Genomic DNA, 21,674 nt, shown 5'->3' on the forward strand with positions numbered 1-21,674 from the left:
CTCACACTATGCTGCTGACTAAGCATGTCTTAAATGTATGTCATTAAACAGGGAATCTGTTGGTAAAAAAACACACTGAGAGGTGCTTTAACTCCTGCTAATGCTAGTTTGTTCCAAGGCACAGGTGGAAGACTATGAAGGAGGTAAAAAATATGGAGAAGCACTTATATGAATATCCCTGTTGTATGTGCTTGAGGTTCTTGTGAGAATACAAAAGTGGGAGAGAGGTGGAAATAACATACCTGTGTTCATTATATGGTGTGCATTAAAGAAGTGCAAGTCTGCATATGAAAAAAATGAATTGTGTCTCTGGCAGGTATTACTGTCGCAGCGGTTTGTGTATATCCTGCAAGAGTCACCGATGCTGTTAACGCCCTGAAGGCTGCTGGTTGTAATATACCAGTAGCTTCAGGTAAGTGTTTTGTTAAAATAATCAGTTATATCTTTTGATAGATATTTAGTTGTGTAGCAGTATATCTACATGTGTAAAATATGTAGAAAAATCTGAAAGTTCAGATTTGCTTCTGTTTCAGAATAAGGTGAAAAGGTGGAAGGAAGGGAATTGTGGGGAGGGTTTGCTTATGGTTTTTCTTGTCGTTTGTTTTGTTTCAACTTCAAGCTTATCAGGAGTGCTAAGTCTGTTATCTGGAAGTTCAGCAGTGAGGTTCATGAGGTATACAAAGCTGCTTCCCTCAAGTGAGTAGAAGTTGATTGAGATCGTGAGCTGGACAGCGAATCAGAAGACAAGCAGATTACTCTAATACAAGTGTTGGGTTTTCTGGTTTGTTATTTTTGTTGTTGCGTTGTTTTTTTCTCATTGTCAGTTTTTTGGCTTCTAAGTATGGTCCTACAGGTTGAATTCATTGAAGATCTGTGCGGAGGCAAGGGTTATTGCTGGCTGAGCAGCCTGCAAGTTCAGGACTTGTACTTTTAAATCTCATAGTGCCAGTTCTTTTCTAGTCACCACATGATAAACAAGTTCTGAGTCTACTCTAAGCAAAAAGCAGCATCACAGAATTATGTGATTTTGAAGGGAGCTCTGGATGTCATTTAGTCAAACCTTCTATTCAAAGCAAGGGCTAACTTTGAAGTTAGATCAGGTGTTTTATGGTAACATCTGTGTTTTCTGAGTTTTCTTTTCATTTCTTTATTGTTGTGTAGGGAAAAAAAAATACTACCTGCATTTATGTCACAGAGAGTCTCTGACAAAGCCATTTTTATTTCCATTTCTAAGCTTACTTTAGGTTTTGTGCTTAAACATCATAAAGGAAATTCTATGTAGACCTCATTAAAAAGTTTTTGCTGTAATGTGGTTTAGTTATTTAATGTATTACTGGGACTTAACTCAAAAATCTCCTTAAGAGAATTGGGGAGAATTTTAAAACTGCGTATTGTTTCACATACAAGTTCACTCCTTCTTTGTTTGGTTTTATAGATATTGTGCTTTTGTAGGCCATTTTGGGAAAATTTAAGTCTTGTGAAAGAGACCTTTTCACAAGAAGCAGTTAGTACCTGCTGGAAGGAGGGTAGGATGAGGTGCCTTTAGGTTTTTGATTGGTGATGGGGATTAAATAATACAGTGGCTTTCAAATTTTGTGGTGTGGTAGAAGTACATACAGTTTTAAGTTCAATTTCTAAACCAAACTTTCTCCCCACTGCCTGCATTTCCCTCCTTGCTAGTGGCTGCTGGGTTTCCATCTGGACAGACTCCTCTAGAAACTAAACTGGCTGAAATAAAGCTGGCTGTGCAGTATGGTGCCAGAGAGATTGATATCGTCATTAGCAGGAGCCTGGTGCTGAGTGGCCAGTGGGAAGGTAAGGAAGCTGAACCAGTGTATATGTGCTAGTTCTGTCTCTTCCCCCAGTTTCCACGTTATTTGTCCTGAAAGAATTTGATCCCTCGCCAGAGACTGTCTGATTAACTGGGATACTGAACTAAAAATAATTTTACTGAAAAATGACAAATAACCAAATTTAAAAAAAAAATAATGCTATTACAAGTTGGGAATTCAGAATCACTTTATGCCTTAAAGATGGGATCTGTTGTTTCTATACTTTTGAGCATTTTGAGTACAGGATTAAAAAAAAAACAAGTGAAATAGAGGAGAAATGAATGCCCACAGTCTTTGAACAGTTTTCTTAAACCCCCCAAGGGGCTGCTAATGTAAATGATATCTTATTAAATACACATTTCAGTTCTTGACAAAAAATGTGTATTTTCATGGTTTTCTTTTTCAAAGTTGAGGGTACAAATTGACTGTTCATATTATTTTTGATGTTCCTGTGCCTGTAGACTGCAACTAATTAGTAAGAACAATAATGCTGAAGATGGTTTTTGCTCTAATTGCCTCCTTAATGTACTGTGAACGGTTTGCCTTAAGTGCTGACAATGCTCCTACAACTAATCTCAATGTGAAGGTAAACACATTATTGTCTTGGAATGAATTTTCCATTTAATTGTATAATACAATACTGTAATAGCTTGTGTGATTGGAAGACTCCATAAAAACACTGGTAACCGATGTTTGGTTAAAGAAGTAGAGACATCATAGTAATAGATCATGTTTTCTGATTTTGGGCTTCTTTCAGTTGTCATTTAGAATTGAATATAATATATTCAATATATAATATTCTATATATTATTGAAATAAACAAACAAAAAAACACCTGAAGTTTGTACCTCTGTTTCTTCAAGACTCGTATCCTGTTTTCCATGTAGTCTTACGTCTAGACCTCTTCATCTCCATCCCTTTGCTCTGAAATACATGCAGGTTTACAAATGTTTGGCTTCTTAAAGGCAGACTTAGTTATTTGTTTCTACCTTAAGTGATTCTGATACAGCCTCAGAAACTGATGGAGGATGGAGACTAGGTGACTGAGAATAGTGCTTCAAATTCTGTGTTAGCCAATATTAAGTGTGCCCTGGTGCCGCAGTGGTAGGAATGCCGCGTTGCAACACCGGAGGCCCTGGGTTCAAATCCCCTCTGTAGTGCAAGTGGTAGAAGTGCCGCTCTGCTACACAGGAGGCTCAAATCCCAGGGGTTGGACTCGATGATCTCTAAGGTCCCTTCCAACCAGCACGAGACTATGATACTATGATACTATGAAGACTGTATGCACACTTTCCTCTGCCATGCTTGTGGCTTGTAACAAACCTTATTTGCAGTTAGAAAGCATGTTGTTCCTCCACAAAAATTTTTGACTTAACCATTCTTACTGTGCTTCAGACTTACTTCGTACATTGCTGTTTGATGCAAGTTGTGCAGAGCAGAGGTCAGAAAGTTAAGGTGCGCAGTCAGTTGCAAGTGCAAGCTCTAGATTATACAGCCCAGGGCTATGGTAAGAATTGAGGAGAAGCACAGGTCAATTTAGGGAATATTTTTATCAGTGACTGAAATGAACTGGACATACACTGATAGTTTTTTTCTGTATGGGATGTTAACTGTTTCTAGTGATCGTAAGGACAACGAGAACATAGACATAAGAATGGTGGATCTAGTATAAAGCTTCAGTTTACTAAGTAAATAAATCAAGATTGATATTTGATTTTCTATTTATAATCTTCTGACTACAGCCAAGTTCAGAACAAGCTCAAAAGGCTTCCTTGTCTTGGTAGTGGTTGGTCTACATACCTTCTACTGAGGGCAGCTTTTACAGCTGTCTTGCATTCATGATAAAAACTCTGTTTATACATAAAACCCAATTATGTTTTTATGGTTATTTTGTTACTTTGTCATTCTTTGAGATATCAGATACTACTGACAAATGAATATGCACCTGGTGGAGTCCTTTTATCTTAACTGTTAATGTATTTCTGGCTTCGTATATTTTTAGTCTGTGCCATAACTGGGGTCACTATGATAGAGTAGTATTGCTCTGTGGTTTGTTTCAAAAACTCGTACAGTTGATGAATATTTTATTGCATGAGTGTCCAACCTTTTGGGTTGCCTGGGCTGCATTAAGTGAAGGAAAATCATCTTGAACCATATATACATAGGCTGCTCCAAAAGTAATGCCTCCAGTTTATTTCCACGGAAACTAAAGGAGTTAACAATGAGCACAGTAACTCTCCGTGAAAGTCAAAGTTTGATAGAGCAAATTCTTAACTGCAAAGCACTATTTTTCAACAGAGTCACCAGCATTAGCATTTTTGCCAGTGATGAACAAGAGCCTGCATGTCATGTTCATCACAGTGACCCACTCTTGCTGTTGCCACTGCTGAAATGCACCACCCGCTGTCTCACTTTGCTCACATCCACTGTTTCATCTCCGTAAATGTTCAGCGAGCATTGATTAATGTTAGTAGGTGCAACTTTTTCTGCAGGGAAGAATTCAGTGACACACCTTTACTTTATATGCTCGTCCCTGTCAGATGCCATTTTGTCAGACAGCCCCTGCCATCTGCCATCTGTCACATGGGAACAAAACGTAATGGATTATTGGTGGGAACGCTGAACCTCTACTGCCATGCTGCCAACATCTGTTTCTGATGTCATAGGATAAAGTAGGAGGCATTACTTTTGGAGCAGCCCTCATAAAATATATAATATAGTTAATGCATATAAGTAACAAAACTTATTTTAACTGTTAATATTTTTATTAAAACCTTAAAAAAAGAGCAGCAAAACCATAACATTAATGGGATATTTGACCCTGTTTTTATGAAACTAGCTAGGGATGAATGCTGGGCCTGGGCTGGGCCCATAACTGAGTCACCGTCATGTTGGCACAGGGCAGGGGGCAGGCTGCATTTTGAGCACTTTTTTATTATTATTGAGACTCTTTATGTCACTCAAAATATATTTTCTAGATCTGATCTTTATGAGGTAATTGTTAACAGGTTTGTAATAGTGCTGAATGTGAAAGCAGCTTTATTGGGCGGCTAATTCAGGTTGAAAAAGAACCTTAAATGAAATTTAAGTTTATGAGCTTATATATACATAACTTTTACAAGCAATTTGCTTTTGGAGCAATAATACTTTACAACCATTGTCTGCTATTATTTAATGAAGTATGAATTAAGCTTAAAAATCAGAATTTAGGTTTTGCTTTTAACCACAGCATGTGGAGCCTTTAGGTAAAGTGTGTTGAAGCTGACCAACAAATTACTGAAAGAAGCTGGATATATTCTCCATCCACATCTTGGTTTTGCTCTACCTTCTGAAACCATCTGAGGCTCTATAAAGTGGCTTCTAGTTTCACAGTTTCTAGCAAGCACTGGATATACTACAGTGTCAGTGGCTTCCAAATTCTTGACAACCACTAATAATGGTTGATTATCATTTGCTCTATATCAGTTGAAATTTCCTGTAAAAAACAAAATGGAATAAAAATAATAGAATAGTCTGAGAGGCTAGAACGTGGCTGCAACCATGAAATACATTGCTGTAACCTCATTATGAAAGCTGCCTTTCAATCCTTGTTAATAACTATTCAGTTATGAGTGAAAAGTCTTTTTTCAGTAATTGGGGCCCTCCTTTGTAAGCTGCAGAGATAATATATATACTACCTGTTCTGCAGACTTGAACAAGACTCTACATGCTGTTTAGAAATATTTTATTTGAATTTTCCATTTTCTAGATTTACAAGCCAACTTGGGACTGCAAAGTCTGCATAATTTCTTTCTTATACTGTCAGCAGCAGCTCAGACTCATGAAGCCAAATTCTGTTTTCAGTTTCACGTGAATCACTGGAGCCTGGAGTTGCACATATGTGGCTGAGAGCAGAACTGATAGAGTCGTGTTGTGCTGATAGCCTCGTGCTTGTCATTTTGTTAACAAACCTGCCATTAATGTGCAAGACAGAAGGCATTCCAGCTCATTTTCCAATTTCCTAACTTGATTACCTTGATCTTTTGGTCTAACAGAAATTGAAACATTGTCCCTTCTCATCTCAGTCTCTACCCTTAACATCAGTCAATATGAATGACTAGTTGAAAACAGCAAATAAGCTAAATTTAAAGGAAAAAAAAAAAGTGTTTTTATCGCCACATTTTTGGAGAAGAGCAGTTTCATAAAAATTAAGCTGTTTTTATTCTTCCTTTAACATTTTCACACCCTGTATAGGAGATATCTATTATTCCCTTTATTATGTGATTTTAGGGCAAATGTATTGGACCAAATCAAAATATCATATAGACAGACAATCTAGGACAGATCATAGCCAGCATTAATTGATAGGGGTGCTTGCTTGAGAGACATGAAGGGAGGTGCACATTTTCTCTGGTGTATTTAATAACTACTAAATATCAATGGAGTGTTTGTACTGAATATTTGGAATTCAGTAGAGCCAAAAAAAACCCCCAAAACTATGCCACTGTCCAACACTTATATTTTATAACAGTGCAATTGAAAATATTGCTATAAAAGTAATTTCTCTCTCCTATAAAATCTGATCTTTTCTGACTTATAAATGCATACAATAAAAGCGGATTTGAAGTTCGTAAAAGCAGTAGGGTATGTTAAATAAATGGGAGCCCAGTAGAATATAATTCTTGTATCACACTCATTTTAACTGCTTAATCGGTGGAGGTGCTACAGACTGCAGCAATGAGCATCTGGCTATTAAATATAGCCTATATAGCATAACTTGCTTTGATTATGGTTTTGTTTGTTTTCTTTGTGCGCATTTTTTTCCTGATTTAATATGGGTAGTATTAGCGCTGTGTTTGAGGTGCTGCACCGTATTGGCCATTTGCTTTGAGAGCTGTTTGTTATTTTTTCCACTGTTTTGAGAATCAGAATCTCTTGCAAATTTTCTTGGTGATGTTAGCACATAGCAGAGTATTTGGAGTTTCCTGTGTTGGAGATTTTCCTGAATGCTTTCTGCTACTTCTGCTAACCAGAGCAGTTCCATCTGCTCTGCCAGCTACTACTGGTGTTCTGCAGAGGTCAGAAGTACACCAAGAGCCACAGTGTCCAGCTCTGCTCCTGCCACTAAAGAGCTTGAGAACTATGTGGCTACAAGATTGAAATCTGGCAGTGCAGCGTGTCCAAAAAGTCGCCCTGGACGTCTTGAAGGAGTGAGTGTGTATTCAAGTGTGATTAACTTCAATCACTCTTCAGTCTTTTGAGAGGGAGTTTTGAGTTGATCAAGAAATTTCTCTTTTTATTTAAATCTGATTAAGTACCTTTTTTATTTTTGAAAGCAGTAGGACTTTATACATTTTTTTTCTGAAACAAAGCAGTACCTGCTTACTTGGGACTAAGGTGTTTAGTCTCAGCCACTCTGGTTCATTTTCTCTTTCCCAGAGATAGCTGCATTTCTATTTCTTCTGTAGGGCTGAGAATATCCTATGAATGCCAAAGACTCAATGCAATAATTGATCTGTAAATAGAGTGTGAATAGGAGAAGAGTATTTATTACTTACACACCTGCCCCATTAACACATGCCTGCTGTTCCACCACCTCAAGTAACCTGACAGACACAGATGACTGAAGATCTTCAGTTGTTCCTGTCTGTGGGTTGATGCATGCTGTCAGTTAGAGAGACTGTTCAAATGATCTTGGCACTAATTGCATATAAATGTACTTTCCAACAATAGGGAGAGTGCTGTAGCTGCAGAACTAACTTCGATGAACAACAGTTATGGAAATAAAATTTCTTTTCATGGAATCCAACCTAAATGTACATTTTGTTGATTTTGTTTTGACATTTTTGGCAGTGTATCTTAAAGGTAGAGAAAACTTGAGTCTTTTCTTGTTGTTACCGAAACTAGAACATGAAAGCTGCTTTTTCTGGCTTTGCAAAGGCTTCGGGAAAGAGTCACTCCACAAAAAGAAATTGCTTTTGGATCTAACACGAGTAGCATTATCAAATGCACAAGAAAATAGCACAGGTGCTTTGTGTTTCCTTTTTTTTTTTTTTTGAGTCTTGATTTGATGTAGAAGGTTTTGGAGTATCATCAATTGATCAATAAAACATGTTAGACCGCATGCTATTACTGATTAATTCACACCTTTGGTACACAGTAAGAAACAAGGTGAAGCCTGGTGTCTATAAAGGGACTTGCTAAGTACGTTAGCCAGTTGTCTGCTAATGTGTGTAGTATGTCTCTGAGGACCACCGCAGTGATCCCAGCCTCAGCAGCCTGGTATACCCACAGCATCAGTAGGACTCAGCAACATGGCATGTAAAGGAAGTGTCCAGCCGGTGAGCCTTCTTTGGGACTTGTCTGGGGACTGGGACAGTATGCTGAGAAAAATAATCCTGGACTTTTAAAAAAATTACTAGGGCTGTATTTTTATTTTTATTTTTATTTTTATTTTTATTTTTATTTTTATTTTTATTTATTTTTATTTTTTGCCTTCTATGAATGAACTTTTCGATTTTGTGTACTTAAAGATTGAGTACAGTTTCTGAAAAGGACTCATAAAAAATACTGTTTTGTCTTTTTTTTTCTTTCTAAATTTTACTTCTAATTCAGATTCCAGAAACATTGGCAGCACACTGTAAGAGCTGCTTTTCTCCCTGCCACTGGCGTTAGATGAGCCTTAATCATCCCCAGGTGGCCAGATTGTAGCAGTTATATTTCCATAACTTCTCACACTTTAAATCTCCCCCCAGATTTAACATGTTGTGGAGGCACTTCTGAATTTTGCCAAAAAGGGGCTGGACATTTTCCTTGTGCTCACATTTCCTGGCCAGGTCTGCAAGTTTTGCCTTTTTTAAGGAGCTCAGTAGGCCCAAGTCCTCAGTAACCCCCTGAGGGGAGTTCACAGGTGCATGAGCCACGAAGGACCTCAGGCTGTCCTCACCAGGGGTGTCAGCAGCCTGTGTTGATGAGGCTTCATGTTTTCAGCAAACTTGTATTTTCACAAAACTTAAGATGGAATTTAAGTACCTAAACACAGGCATCTAGCTCCCAATTGGCCTTTCTGAGACAGCCCCATGGAACTGGGGAGTAGGATGGGACCCAATAGAGATGAGGTTGTTCCAGGAGTAGCAGTTGGAGGCCAAGGGGAAGATGTCAGGGAACCACAAGTGGCACCAAGGTCTGTAATTAGACAACTTAGTCACACCTTTGTTGTCTTATAGGCTGAGCCCTGCAAAGATGGCTACAGAGAACAGGAGTTATGGTGACATGATGCACAGGGGGAAACATAACTGTGCCTGAGTACTAATTCAATTTATTGCCAAATTTATTGCTGGAAAAGCTGTTTTCAAATCAATTTTGTACATCATAGTATTTTATTTATTTATTTTGCTCCTGAGGCATTCATGAGTGTTTGGCATACTGTGAACATTAGTAGTTTTGAGAGAAGAGACATTAATACCTATTAAGTTCAGTCTGAAATTGTGTGGCATTGTTAGTTACCTCCAGTCATGTAATTTATTGAACTTACAAAACTTAAGTTCTTGAGTGCTATGACTAATTATAAGATTGGAAATTAATCCAGAAGTGGAAATTACAGCCATACTTGAAAACGTCTCACAGCCAACTTTGATCATTTTCAAATGCTTTTATCCACAGCTCTGTATGAGGAGATCCGCCAGTGCCGTGAGGCCTGTGGAGAAGCTCACATGAAAACAATCCTAGCAACAGGTGAACTAGGGTCCCTTGCTAATGTCTACAAAGCCAGTATGATCGCTATGATGGCAGGTAAATATAAGTCATCTTCTTTTTTAGCTAAGAATGTCTTTACTATATTATTCATGAAGCATAAAAAATTCTCATAGTGAAAGTTTAGTTTTGCCTTTAGTAGGCAAAAATTGTTATGCAGCAATTACTGAAGTTGCAGGTGTAGTAATGAAGTGTCATTTGTTTTGTATAATGAACAAAAAGCTATGAAATGTTAAATAACACTTAGAACTGATAAACAGCAAGATTTGTAGGAAAAATAGCATTTATTTTCAAGTGTCTGATCTTTGGTATTTTTAATAAGGGCACATACATTTGGGACAGATACACATTATCCACGTGGTGTCAGTGAGTGTACAGATGTAGCGTGGGCAGGTGGGTTGTGAGCCTGTTCTAAATGTAGTTGGCCACTTCTCTGAGAAGACTTATGCTAACTACTCTTGTTTTGGGTTTGTGATCACTCCTAATCACCTCTACAAGATTGTGGTTTGAGTAACCCATCTATGCTGGAGATTCATCAAGGGGAAGAGCACCAGTGCTGCAGCAGGTGCAGGAACGCTCTAGATTATGACTGCTTTTCACTGGCACGCTCAAAAGTGGGACACTTAATACTGACAATTAAATAACATTCACTTTTACCTACTTTAAACAAGACCTCAGGACTGTCCTTTGGACTCTGTTCTAAACATCTGCTTCTTCCACCATACTTGAAAGAGGGCACTTCAACTGTATTGGCAGAGGGAAATGTGAAGATACCCTGAAAACCATTGTAAGCCCAAGTTCTGACTAAATTTTGGGTCATTTTTTTCAATATTTTTTTTTCTACCATAAGCTCTTCAGACCTGGAATTTCTTATTTTAGAGGAAGAAAAGGTCATTTGAGTGTCTTGTCTGTATTTAAATAAATATTCAACTTGCAGCTGACCTCCTTGTCTTTTTACACAGTGCTATGCTTATCTACGCTAGATGGAATGAGAGGCTTCTTTTGCTTTTTACTTGCTCAGCTACAAAGTCAATTAGGATCATTAAGTACATAGTACCAGTATTATGCTAGTAAATATTGTTTCTAATTATAATCTTTTTTTTAAGAAATTCAGACTGTAAAGCATTAGAACATTTTCAGATTTTTCGCTGGTGTAGTTTTTTTGAAATACAGCAGATGGCCCTATTGTTAATGATTTTCCTTGCATGGTTATTTGTTTTACAAGATACCTAACCATGCGAGTATGTGCTGTAATTCCCTTATTTCAGTCTCTTGTTTTTTCTTTGTGGGTAAGTGTAAAAATAAGATTGTATACACACGCATTGAAAGCTAAATTTTCAAATTCTGACTTGTCAGAGTAGCTGAGAACCTCAAATTCCAGATATTTGTTTGATTTGCATACTTGTAATATTTTGGGGTGAAAGAAACTTGGCACAGTAGGTTTGAGCTCTCTCTTTTGTGACCATATGTTTTTACAACTGGTGCTCTGATTTAAATGAAAGAAAGAAAAGAAGATTTAGCTGATCTTGTGGGTATGCCAGATCCTGGGGACTTTTATTTGAAATAAATGTAAAAAAGCAGCACCTCTGATAAACCTGATGCTAGTGATTAATCATATGTGAGGAAATGAGTTACACAGTATATTGGATTTGATTGCAAAACTGGCTTTAGAAGTTCTTTTCTGCCCCTGGCCACTTGTTCTTGTCCTTGAACCAAAATTTGCTTCTCCTTCAGTTATGTTGTTAGAAGTGCTCAGTAAAACTGAGTGATCAGAATTGATAGCTGAAAATTACTTCAGAAAGGGATAACTAGTTTTGGTGTTTTTTTTTTAAGATTGATTATGTTTTGTTTTTTCTTTGAAAACTGTCACCACCCTAGGAACCTAGTGTACTGCCTTGCCTTTCATGCAATTGTATTAGTGCAAGTGAGTATGAGGCTTACAGTCCTTAACCTGCTTTCACTGTGCAGTGCATAATGCAAGTCTACCATGCAGGGAGTACAAAATCATAGCCTTACATATGTTCACATTACTGTTGAGCATACACACTCACATGTAGGTCCTGAATCACTGGACTGTCACAGCGTGTTTTTAAAATATATGTACATAGGTAGCTTCAAAAGTAATGCCTCCTATTTGTTTCCAGAGAAACCACAACAGATACAAAGAGCGTGATAACACTATTTGACAGAGCAGATTCTCAGCTACAAAGCACTGGTTTTCAACATGGTTGCTACCATTAGGTTTGCATTTTCACCAGTAATAAACCAGCATGCATGCCATACTCTATAAAAATCTTTACCAGCTAAGGTGACTCACTGTTGCTGTCACCACTACTGGCGCAGTGGTAGAAGTGCCGCTCTGGTACACAGGGGGCTCAAATCCTGGGGGTTGGACTCGATGATCTCTAACGTCCCTTCCAACCCACACGGGACTGTGAGGCTGTGAGACTGTGAAGTGTACCATCCACAACCTCACTGTGCTCACATCCACTGTTTTGTCTCCATAAACATTCAGCAAGTGTTGATGAATGCCAGTGGGTGCCATTTTTTCTGCATGGAGGAATTCAGTGACATCCCTTTGCTTCATACACACTTCCATATCAGACGCCATTTTGTCAGACTGCCCCTCTGCTGCCATCTGTCAAACAGCAACAGAATATAGTGGAATATTGACAGGAAGATTCAACCTCTACTTCCTTGCCACCAACATCCACCTTTGACGTTGTAGGCCAGCATAATAAAATAGCAGACGCTACTTCAGAGCAGCTCTCAGATTTCCCATCTGTCTCAGTTGTGAGACTCGGAAAGCTGGGGACAAAAAAGTGTCACAGTGCAGATTTAGCAATAGCCACGTGATTAAAAAGCTTGCCTGGGATGTCTGGCACCTGGGCTCACTGACTGAGGTCTCCCTCACAAAGGTGAATTTTATTTGTGTTTGCAAGTAAGCGTCTCAGTCCCTCCTTATAAAATTACTCTGCTTTTCACAAAGCAATTATCCGAGCAGGGAATGTAACACAGATGACTCCCAAGTACTTTTCCAAAATTTCTGTACAGTCATCCTTGTGCTGGTGTGTGCACAAGGAGTGATGATGTGTGCTAGGAGGAACAAGTTCCATTCGGTCTAATTCAGCTTCCAGGTAGGGGGTCAGCAGCACAGCTGGCTGACTTAAAAAGGCATGCCAAAACATCGAGTAGTGTGAAAAATCTGCACCTCTACATTGGCTGGAATTTTAAAATAATACTAAGAACCATGTTCAGGGTGGAGTGTTGTGCCTGTGCACTTCTATATTCAGAAGTGTTTGCATCGACAATGTCTGCAGGCAAGCAGCTGTGCTCTGGAGCACAGTTTTCGCCCATGAAAGAGCCTGAGCCCAGCAGGACATGCAGCTCCCAGCAGTGCACTGGAGGCCAGGGACAGCTGTAGAAAATGCACTTTGTACAACATTCTTGTTGGGAAACTGGGGAAAAGGGTGTCTTCATGGTGAATTTGATAATAATTTGCTTGTATTTTAAGCAAATACAATAATTTGCGTCTTTTTGATTCATTCTGTGTCTGAAACCATATCTCTCCTAGGTAACATGCCTACTTTTTCTTCTTTCTCTAGCACACTACATAGAGAAAAAGACATCGGAATGGAAATAGGCAACTTGTTCTCTTAAAGTCTTTTAAGCAACCCTTTTACATATTTGACTGACATGCTAAAAATTATTCTGGAATATTTAAGTATCTATTTCTGAGTGCTGTTCTGAAAGAGGCTGACAGCCCTCTAAGGACAGTGAGTCAGCTAGCAAGAATAATTCTTGCAGTGCTAAGGAGGGGGTAATGGAGAAGGTAAGGAGCACACAGCAGTGGATCTGTGTCACTACCAAAGAAGCACATTGTTTTCAGAAAGCTGAGATAAAGTCTCAGAGACAAATCAGGGAATTTTTGTTCATAGCTTGTACTGTCCACTGCCATTTTTGGGGCATCATAAAATCTTTACGGTGCATTTGAATGCATGAGCTTCCCAAGGGCATCAGACTGCATCTTTGATTCAACCAGAAAGTTTACAAACGCTGAGCAGAGCGAACTAATTAGTGATTTTCAGCATCTCATTTGATTGAAGTCCATCTCTATGGGAGAAACACAAATGTACATCTTTGTAACCTCTTCAGGAAATGGTTCTCAGGAACACGAATAGGAGTTCTTGGCTCCCCAGTACTAGTGGGAACTACAGTATGTTTCTTCATCTTGTTGTCTTTAGAAACAAAAACAAACCACAAACAGATCCTGTTCACTGTTTTGCTTATGACACGGTGACAGGTTTTTTTATTGTTACATTTTTTTGACACAAACTATATTATAAAGTGCCAAGGAAGCCAGATAAGGAAAGGGGAAGATGGTAAACTTGCAGCAGGAAAGGAAAGCTTCAGTAAAGTTGCAGATGATTTAGTTACATAAAGATTTTATTCTGGAAAGTTACGTTTTAGCAATATTACCTATTTATAAAAACTTTATTATTTTACATAAGAATTCATGTTAATTAAGGTGGGAGAGGTAGAGGAAGTGACTAAGTAAATGTGCATTGCTTTAAAAGTGAAAACTTCTGTGTCTTTAACTGAAAACTGGTCTCCAAAGTACACTTCATGTACCTCATTATTTGAGAATTTGAGAGAAACGCAACAGTGGCATATGAGAAGTACTTGTTTTCATTATAAAATACCAAACAAGTACCTTTGTAAAGATCAGGAAGAAGAGACGTATGCTTCCTGGTAGTTCTACTACACATATAGATTTCAGACATTTTTTGTAGGTCATGAAATAGTCAAATAAGTTGAGATACTGACTCATAAAGATTGAATTTAGAAAAGGAATGTGTTAGTGCTAAAAAACCCTAACATCTAGACTTTCTAGCATAAAGAAGCATGCAAAAATTATCAAAAGATGGCTGAGGCAATACAATCTCTCATGCCAATAGGCCAGAAGAAGAATATTAGACCACATGGAATCTGCAGACAGAAATTTGGAGATGCTTTGATACTTTTAATTCCAAAATGAGCAGAAATAATGCACCTATCATTTTCACAGCAGAACCTAAAGCAACAAATAGGCCGTCTTTGTCTTAGCTCTAGGGAGAAACTGGCTGAGAACTGTCCTATTCAGTCTTTCTTTCAGAATGCAGAGATGCAAGAGTTCCCCTATGAAAACTCATGACACAAAACTTCTGCTTGAAAAGGTTTCCTCAAAAGTCCTGAAGATCAAAATATCCCACCACGCAAAAAGCTTGTCCTCTATTAAGAAAAGATAAAAGTTCAGTGAATAAATGAAGTGGGTCCAAGAACTATGGTTTGGAACATCAAAGAATGATGCCTAGCTACATAGCTCTAAATGAGGTTCCTATACTGTAATTAATGTTGCTGCAGATCCAATTTTAGCATAAATAATGGGAACACAAATTCTGAAGTACCAATAACTGTTGCTGTTTTGAGCAGTGTCTTATAAAGATTTGTTTGGAGTCAGGATAGGTGGTGTGGCTTTAAACTTTTGAGTGTTAGGGATACATTTTATACTGTTGGCTGTGGGCTGCTATGGGCTGAAGCAGAAGTTCTGCCAAGCAAATGTCTAGTGAAAAGTAAAGAAGTGAGGAGACTAAACCAGCAAAATTTGATTGAGAAGCTAGACATGCTTTGTGCAGATAATACTAATGTTGAAAATAAGACTGATGCATGATAATAATAGTTGGCACTTAGATAGCACTTTACATTTTCAACGAACATGCAGACAATAGCAGAATAAATCTCACAGCAACCCTGTGGAGTATGAGGTGAAGATTGTAACAGTCAAGTCCGAAGTCAACCTTAAGTCAGTTGTAAGATTTCAAATCCTGTCTTTACACCAGAGGTTGAAGATTCCATTCAGTAGCATTGCAGCTGTATTACATTTAAAGAAAAATATAATTTAATTGTGTGTCAGCATTCAGTTGTAACTTGATACCAGTAAGACAGTTATTAGAGCCCAGAGCAAATGAAAGGCAAATTGGGTGGAGGCTTGGTAGTAGAAACGAAAAATGATTTCAGTTTGTCTCTTTTTACAGATCTCAAACACATGCAACTATATTGAGTTTACTGTGTATCTGTAAAAGGTTCACTTTGCCTTGTAAAGAGACAGTCAGAAATTAGGAGTCACATGTGTCTGTCATGTTTCTAAAGCAGACCAGATCAAAACCGTCAATTCCTTTCTACAGCAGTGAATAATCTTTGAGTGCTTTCCAAGTTGACTGATGGTGCTAAGCTCTGGCTTAGAGTATAAGCCTGGAGGCAAACTAGTCAGTCCTCAGTCTTTGAATGTATGGTTAGAGGACTTACTCTCTGACTGGTGAGTAGGTCTATCTATCTCAGTCACAATCTGGTGGTGGTTTGCTCTCTCTCTCCCCAATGATGCAGGACCAAGGGCATCCAAGCTGCAACATTGGTTACTTGTTGTGCTGTCTTGACTGAGCTGCGTTCACTGGAAGGATATTGAAATGCATTGTGTTCTTGCATTGCCTGCTTTTTCTAGTGAACAAAGCACAGTGCAGAGAAAGTTCTACTTGTATTTCCAAATGGTAGAGGAAAATCCCAATTTTCTTTGACTGTGATCTTCCAGCAGTACAGATTAGATTTATTGTAGGCTAAATTTCTTCCTTCTTCCTTTAGTTTAGCAAGAGTGCATTATATGATGTTTTTGTCAGCCCTCTTCTATGTGAATATTAGCAGAAAATACCTCACTAATGCAAAGATCTGCCCGTCCCTTCAGAATTTTTAGGTAAATTTGAACTTTCAGAGTTGGAACTACTTCAGCTCTTTGCACTGTGAGGATACAGTGTTACACATATGTTTAGGATCATCGCCTTGGGTAATGTCTTGCAACGTAGAAGTGGTTGCAGTGTGGCCACTGTAAGATGCTCATCAGGACTGTATTTAACAGTACTGAATCATTAGTTGTTGATTACTTCACTGTCTTTGCTGCAATACATGTCTTGCATTCTACATAGTCTGCATTTTCACAGCTCTCGTTAACATCACTGAAAGTTCAGTGCAAGGAATGAACATAAAACATGCTATGAAAAACAAGATTGAGAGCGGGTGATGCAGCAAGTATCATTCAGAAGTTTGAATATTATATATATATTCATATATTATGAAATAAAAAAGATTTAGGATTAGGAGTTAGATCAACACGTGTTCTTGACAATATGGAAAGTCTTTAAGTATACTTTGTATAAAAGAATCACAGAATCACAGAATTATCAAGGCTGGAAAAGACCTAGAAGATCATCCAGTCCAACCATCACCAATACTTCCCAGCTAAATCATATCCCTCAACACAACGTCCAGACATTTCTTGAACACCCCCATGGTCGGCGACTCCACCACCTCCCTGGGCAGTGCATTCCAGTGCCCGACCACCCTTTCCGAGAAGTAATACTTCCTAATGTCCAGCCTGAATCTCTGATCCAGAGTCGGGAAAGAAAAAGAAAGAGAAAAAGGGAAAGAAAAAGGAAAAGATTAAATGCAGTTTAAAAATGCAGATAACTGCATGTTTAGTAAGGCAGTACAAGGATGCTCCCTTAAACGATGTAATTGCCTACAAGCTTAGCAGTGATATTGCAGCTAATCACTAGAAATAATGTAGGTGCAATAGATAAACTTGGAGTTGAAAAGTTATAACAGTGCAATCACAGTACCCTCATGTTTGGATTGCTGATGAGGGTCCATGCAAAGAGTAGTAACACAAACCCAGAGTTGGGCTTGAATAAAGCTGACCTGGAAAGAATGCAAAATGAGACTTAAAAATCTACCTGTAACTCAATTATGTATGTATAGGGAATCAGAAGTAAAGGAATCATTAAGAAACTCTAGCATAGGCTCTAATGAAAAGTCTTACCTGTAAAGTCTAAAGAGCAACAGAACCCTTGCATATGTAAATAATATGCAGGAGAAACAAAAATGTTGAAGAAAATACATAGAATCTTTGAGGGGACAACAGAGTTTTAGTGTATACAGTGAAGCCTGAATGTAGATGGGGGCAGATACTTATCTGAGGTTGTTCATATTTGCTGTACCAGGATGCCTGGTGACTCAGTTTTCTAATTTTGTGAAATGTCTATTCTATTAATGGTGTTTTTCTGTAATCAGAAATAGGAATATAAACCTTTTCTCAAGTCAAAGAAGAAATACCAACGCAAAAACAGATGATGTCCATGAGCTTATTACCTGTTTATTTGATTTTCATCATCTGTAACACTACTTGACTTTCCATCCACCTCTTCACCATTTACAAATAGAGACTGTAGTATTTCTAGCTAAGTCAGGAAACCAGAAGATGGGTAGAATTGCTTGAGAAAGCAGAGTGGATCCTGGCTTGCCTTCACCTTTGACAACTCAGTTAACATCTCTGTTTTTCCATGCATAAAACTGACATTGCACAGAGGGCTTTAGTGAGGTCTAGTAAATTAAGATACAAGCAGAAGTACATTCCTGTCATTAGAAGGAGTAAATTTTCCCTGTCTGCACATGAAGATGGAATACCCTTGCTGACAGCTGAAACTAGGAAGTTGAGCAAGAGAAATTTTAGGAATGTTCTGGTGGGAGCATATGATTGTGATTTCCCTGCACACCCAATCCTGGCAGTGACAGTGTAGATGGGAACTGGCACAGCTTGCCTTAGTAATCGAGGGTGATGGCATTGTGTACTGCAGAATTGACTAGTACTGTCCATCGCTGCAGAGGTCACCTCCCTTCCACCATTTTAATAGCACTCTACACAAGGTAGGAGAGATTTTCCATGTCTCCCCTATGTCTCTTTTGCTGTGCTTTAGTGTTCTGGCATATCAGAAGAGTTTGAATCCCCGTCTGCAGATTTCAGCAACTTGACCTATGAGAAAGGTAGCCATTTACACTTCAACCTCTGAAACTAGGGTGAAATAGATCACAGTGAACAGGCAGGTACTGACATTGTGTCATGCTGCTGGGAGGGGTCAGCCTTCTATTAACGAATTATCCTAAATGCCTGGATGGTGTTTTTCTTTTGCTGATAGTCAAGATCTTCGCAAAGCATGTTAATTAAGGAATATCTAAATGGTATACTTTCAATTTACAGCAACCGATGCAGAGAGGTAAGAAGGCACCCCTGTTGCGTTAATTTTCCCCATGAATGAAACCTTGTTTCTATGTTAAATAATTTGTTAGAATTTGAATTAAAACTTTTGAACTTTTGTATCGCCTCAGACTCAGAAATCATTGCACAGTGAATAGTTCTAGTCAAACATACCATCAAAATAACACGGCTTTATAGCAGAAACCTTTGCATCTGTGAAGCTCTGATACCGAAGGTAATGGTATGAGAGAATGCAATTTTAAAACATGGAAATATTATGTAAAATCAATAGATGCACAGGGTACTATTTATTTCTCTGATATTTCAGGTTGTTTTCTTTTATTGTGTTAGCAGCAGGTGCTAAATTCCACTAAACAAGTGAAAAATAGAAATAAATATTTAATTTACCGTATCTATCAATTATACAAAATTGCCTTATGAAATATTAAAGTATCTTTTAAGAGATTGCAAGTACAACACCACTTTGAAAATACAGTCCCTTAACAGCAACTTAATATAGATGTGGAAATAAACTAAGCATGATTTTAGGGTTGTAGCTCCTGGAATTTTTTTTTTTTGTTGATTTTAAAGTGGCAGGGCCTGGTGAGTTCTTCACAGAAAGAATGGTGAGGTGTTGGAATAGGCTGCCCAGAGAGGTTGTGGATGCCCCGTGCCTGGAGGTATTCAAGTCCAGGTTGGATGGGGCCCTGGGCAGCCTGGTCTAGTATTAAATGTGGAGGTTGGCAGCCCTGCCTGCAGCAGGGGGGTCATAGTTTGGTTATCCTTGAGGTCCTTTCCAACCCAAGCCATTCTATGATTCTGTGAAATTATTTTGAAGAATACATTCATGACAGTAGAATGTGAAATTAGTTTTCTAAGCAGAAATATATTGAATGGAAAAACAGACTGGAAGTCCATGATCTTAAACATGAATAGGCCATTGTGAAACACTCTTAGACACTCATTCAGACAGACCCATTTACTCATCAGGAACAGGAATACTGTGAAAAACAAAGAAGCATACCAAAAGGTAGAAACATATAAGCAAATTCCATACTGAGACATTAAAGTGGGTCAGAAATAAGTTGTATGAAACAATTAAGTGTTTGGGAGATTATGGATTGTGTTCTTACCGGTAAGATGGATCTTAAATAAGATGGATCTTAAAACATGCTGAGATCAATATAAAGACACCTGCTAACTTTTAACAGACCACTTCCTAATAGTGCTGACACAGTATTTCCAGGCATTACTTCATTAAGTGCAGGGAAGCAGGCTGAGTACGCAAGCTTACTGCTGGGTTGCATGTTACTACAAACAAATTCCTTGCTGAGCTAAATAGGACTGATTATTTGATCGCAAGCGTTTAAGCTTGCATTTAACAGCTTCCATTCCTTATTTGTTTTTAACTGGAATTTAAAAGGTCATCTTCATAGAGTTTGTCAGACTTCTCTCAAAGGAAAATATTTCTATCAGAATATGACAATACAGTATAGTATTTTTCACCATATCTTCACTGTAGCTTTTCCCAACTTGCTTCATTTTTGGTGAGCTGTGAAGGGGCCAGAACTTTGTTGGTAAGTACTTTGATGGCTTCATCTGCCTTGCAGACTTTCTCTGCTCCTTGACTCATAGCACCAGAGGACAACCCTTGTTGGGAAGATGTTGGAAGGAATGGAGGATACTTCTTTCTTTCATACGGTACTTTGGAATTTCAACCTGTGGGAAATGCTTCTGGTTTATATCTTTTAAAATTAATTTTGTCAAATCAGAGACTAATAGATAAATACTTTTTAATGTTAACATCTCTCAGATAAGGTGATATCTAGTTTCTGACTATGTATATTTTATTGTTACCCTACTGCATTTGCTTTTCCAGAGCTTCCATTAATAGTCCTGCTCAAAGTGGAATTTTCAAGGACAAGGATGACAGCAAAGTCCATGGTCCAGGGCAAGTCAACAGGCATCTGACATCTGATTGCCTTTTGCTGCTTTGATGTCTCTCTCCCTCTAGCACTTCTGGTATAGAGTGACTTTCCCTGCAGTGTTCTGATTTCTCAAGCTAATTTCCTGAGTTCTCAGTAAATCTAAGGTGTAGAAAAGCTTTCTCCTTGTTGATGTCAGAACTCTGTAAGCAAAAACTCTTCCTTCTACAAACTCTGGCAATACATGGCCAATGCAACGTCCAGCTGATAAACCTGTCTCAAACACTGTAGCAGCAAAGTTTTGCAGTTTATCAGGAAGATTTGTTAATTCATCTCTAAAGAACCAAAAAAGAAACAAATGGAGATGTTCCATATTCCATGCAGCACATTAAACTTAAATTATGCAAAAGGAAATTATGAATCATGTATCTTCAGAAGCATCCTTCCCACTGGTCCTGGAAAATGGACATGCAGGGAGCTCAGGGGAAATGCAAAGCCTTACACATAAATGGAGCTTTTACAGGAGCCCAAACCGTAAGATGAGAAAGCATCTTGTTAGGGTATGATGGAAAAAGTGCCATGTTTCTCCAGGCCTCCAAATGTCAGCATGAGAGAAGGTAGCACTGGCATGTGCTACTTTGGTAACAAGACACTATGTGCTCTTGATAGCTAACTGCTTATATTGTTGTAATGGGGAACAGTTTGTGGCCTCTCTGGATGTAACCAGATTTAGCTTCTGAGCAGTTTGCTTGGTTATGATCGCAGTGCAGTTGCAGTTTTGTGCAGGCTCCTCTGGGACCTTTAGCTGGATGGGTGCTGTGCTAAGGTAGCCATGCCATTTTCAGCCACTTCCAGCACCAGGATTACAATTACAGCTTACTTAGTTTCTAACTAACTCCTTCCAGAGTGCACTGCAGAAATGCTGGCTTGCTACTTAAAAGTAAAACCAAACAATCCTAATAAAACAAACAGAGCTACTCCATGTTTTTGATCTACATTATGGGTTCATTAACAGAGACTTGCTCTTATCATGAAGTAAGAAATGAATACACAAGAGAAACCTAGGAA

General features: G+C 38.4%; 1 protein-coding gene across 3 annotated transcripts in view; it reads left to right on the forward strand.

Moving 5' to 3' along the window:
- DERA (deoxyribose-phosphate aldolase) overlaps positions 1-21,674 on the forward strand; it is a 56,746-nt gene that overhangs the window by 10,513 nt on the left and 24,559 nt on the right. For 2 of the 3 annotated variants that reach the window (XM_015867785.2, XM_032445895.1), the window contains exons 4-6: positions 317-412; positions 1,681-1,815; positions 9,474-9,602. In XM_015867785.2, the coding sequence (XP_015723271.1) occupies positions 317-412; positions 1,681-1,815; positions 9,474-9,602 (360 nt within the window). The remainder of the gene's footprint in view (positions 1-316; positions 413-1,680; positions 1,816-9,473; positions 9,603-21,674) is intronic. The other variant, XM_015867793.2, reaches the window with a different exon arrangement.

Source organism: Coturnix japonica, chromosome 1 (assembly GCF_001577835.2).
Source record: "Coturnix japonica isolate 7356 chromosome 1, Coturnix japonica 2.1, whole genome shotgun sequence".
Classification (NCBI taxonomy): Eukaryota; Metazoa; Chordata; class Aves; order Galliformes; family Phasianidae; genus Coturnix; species Coturnix japonica.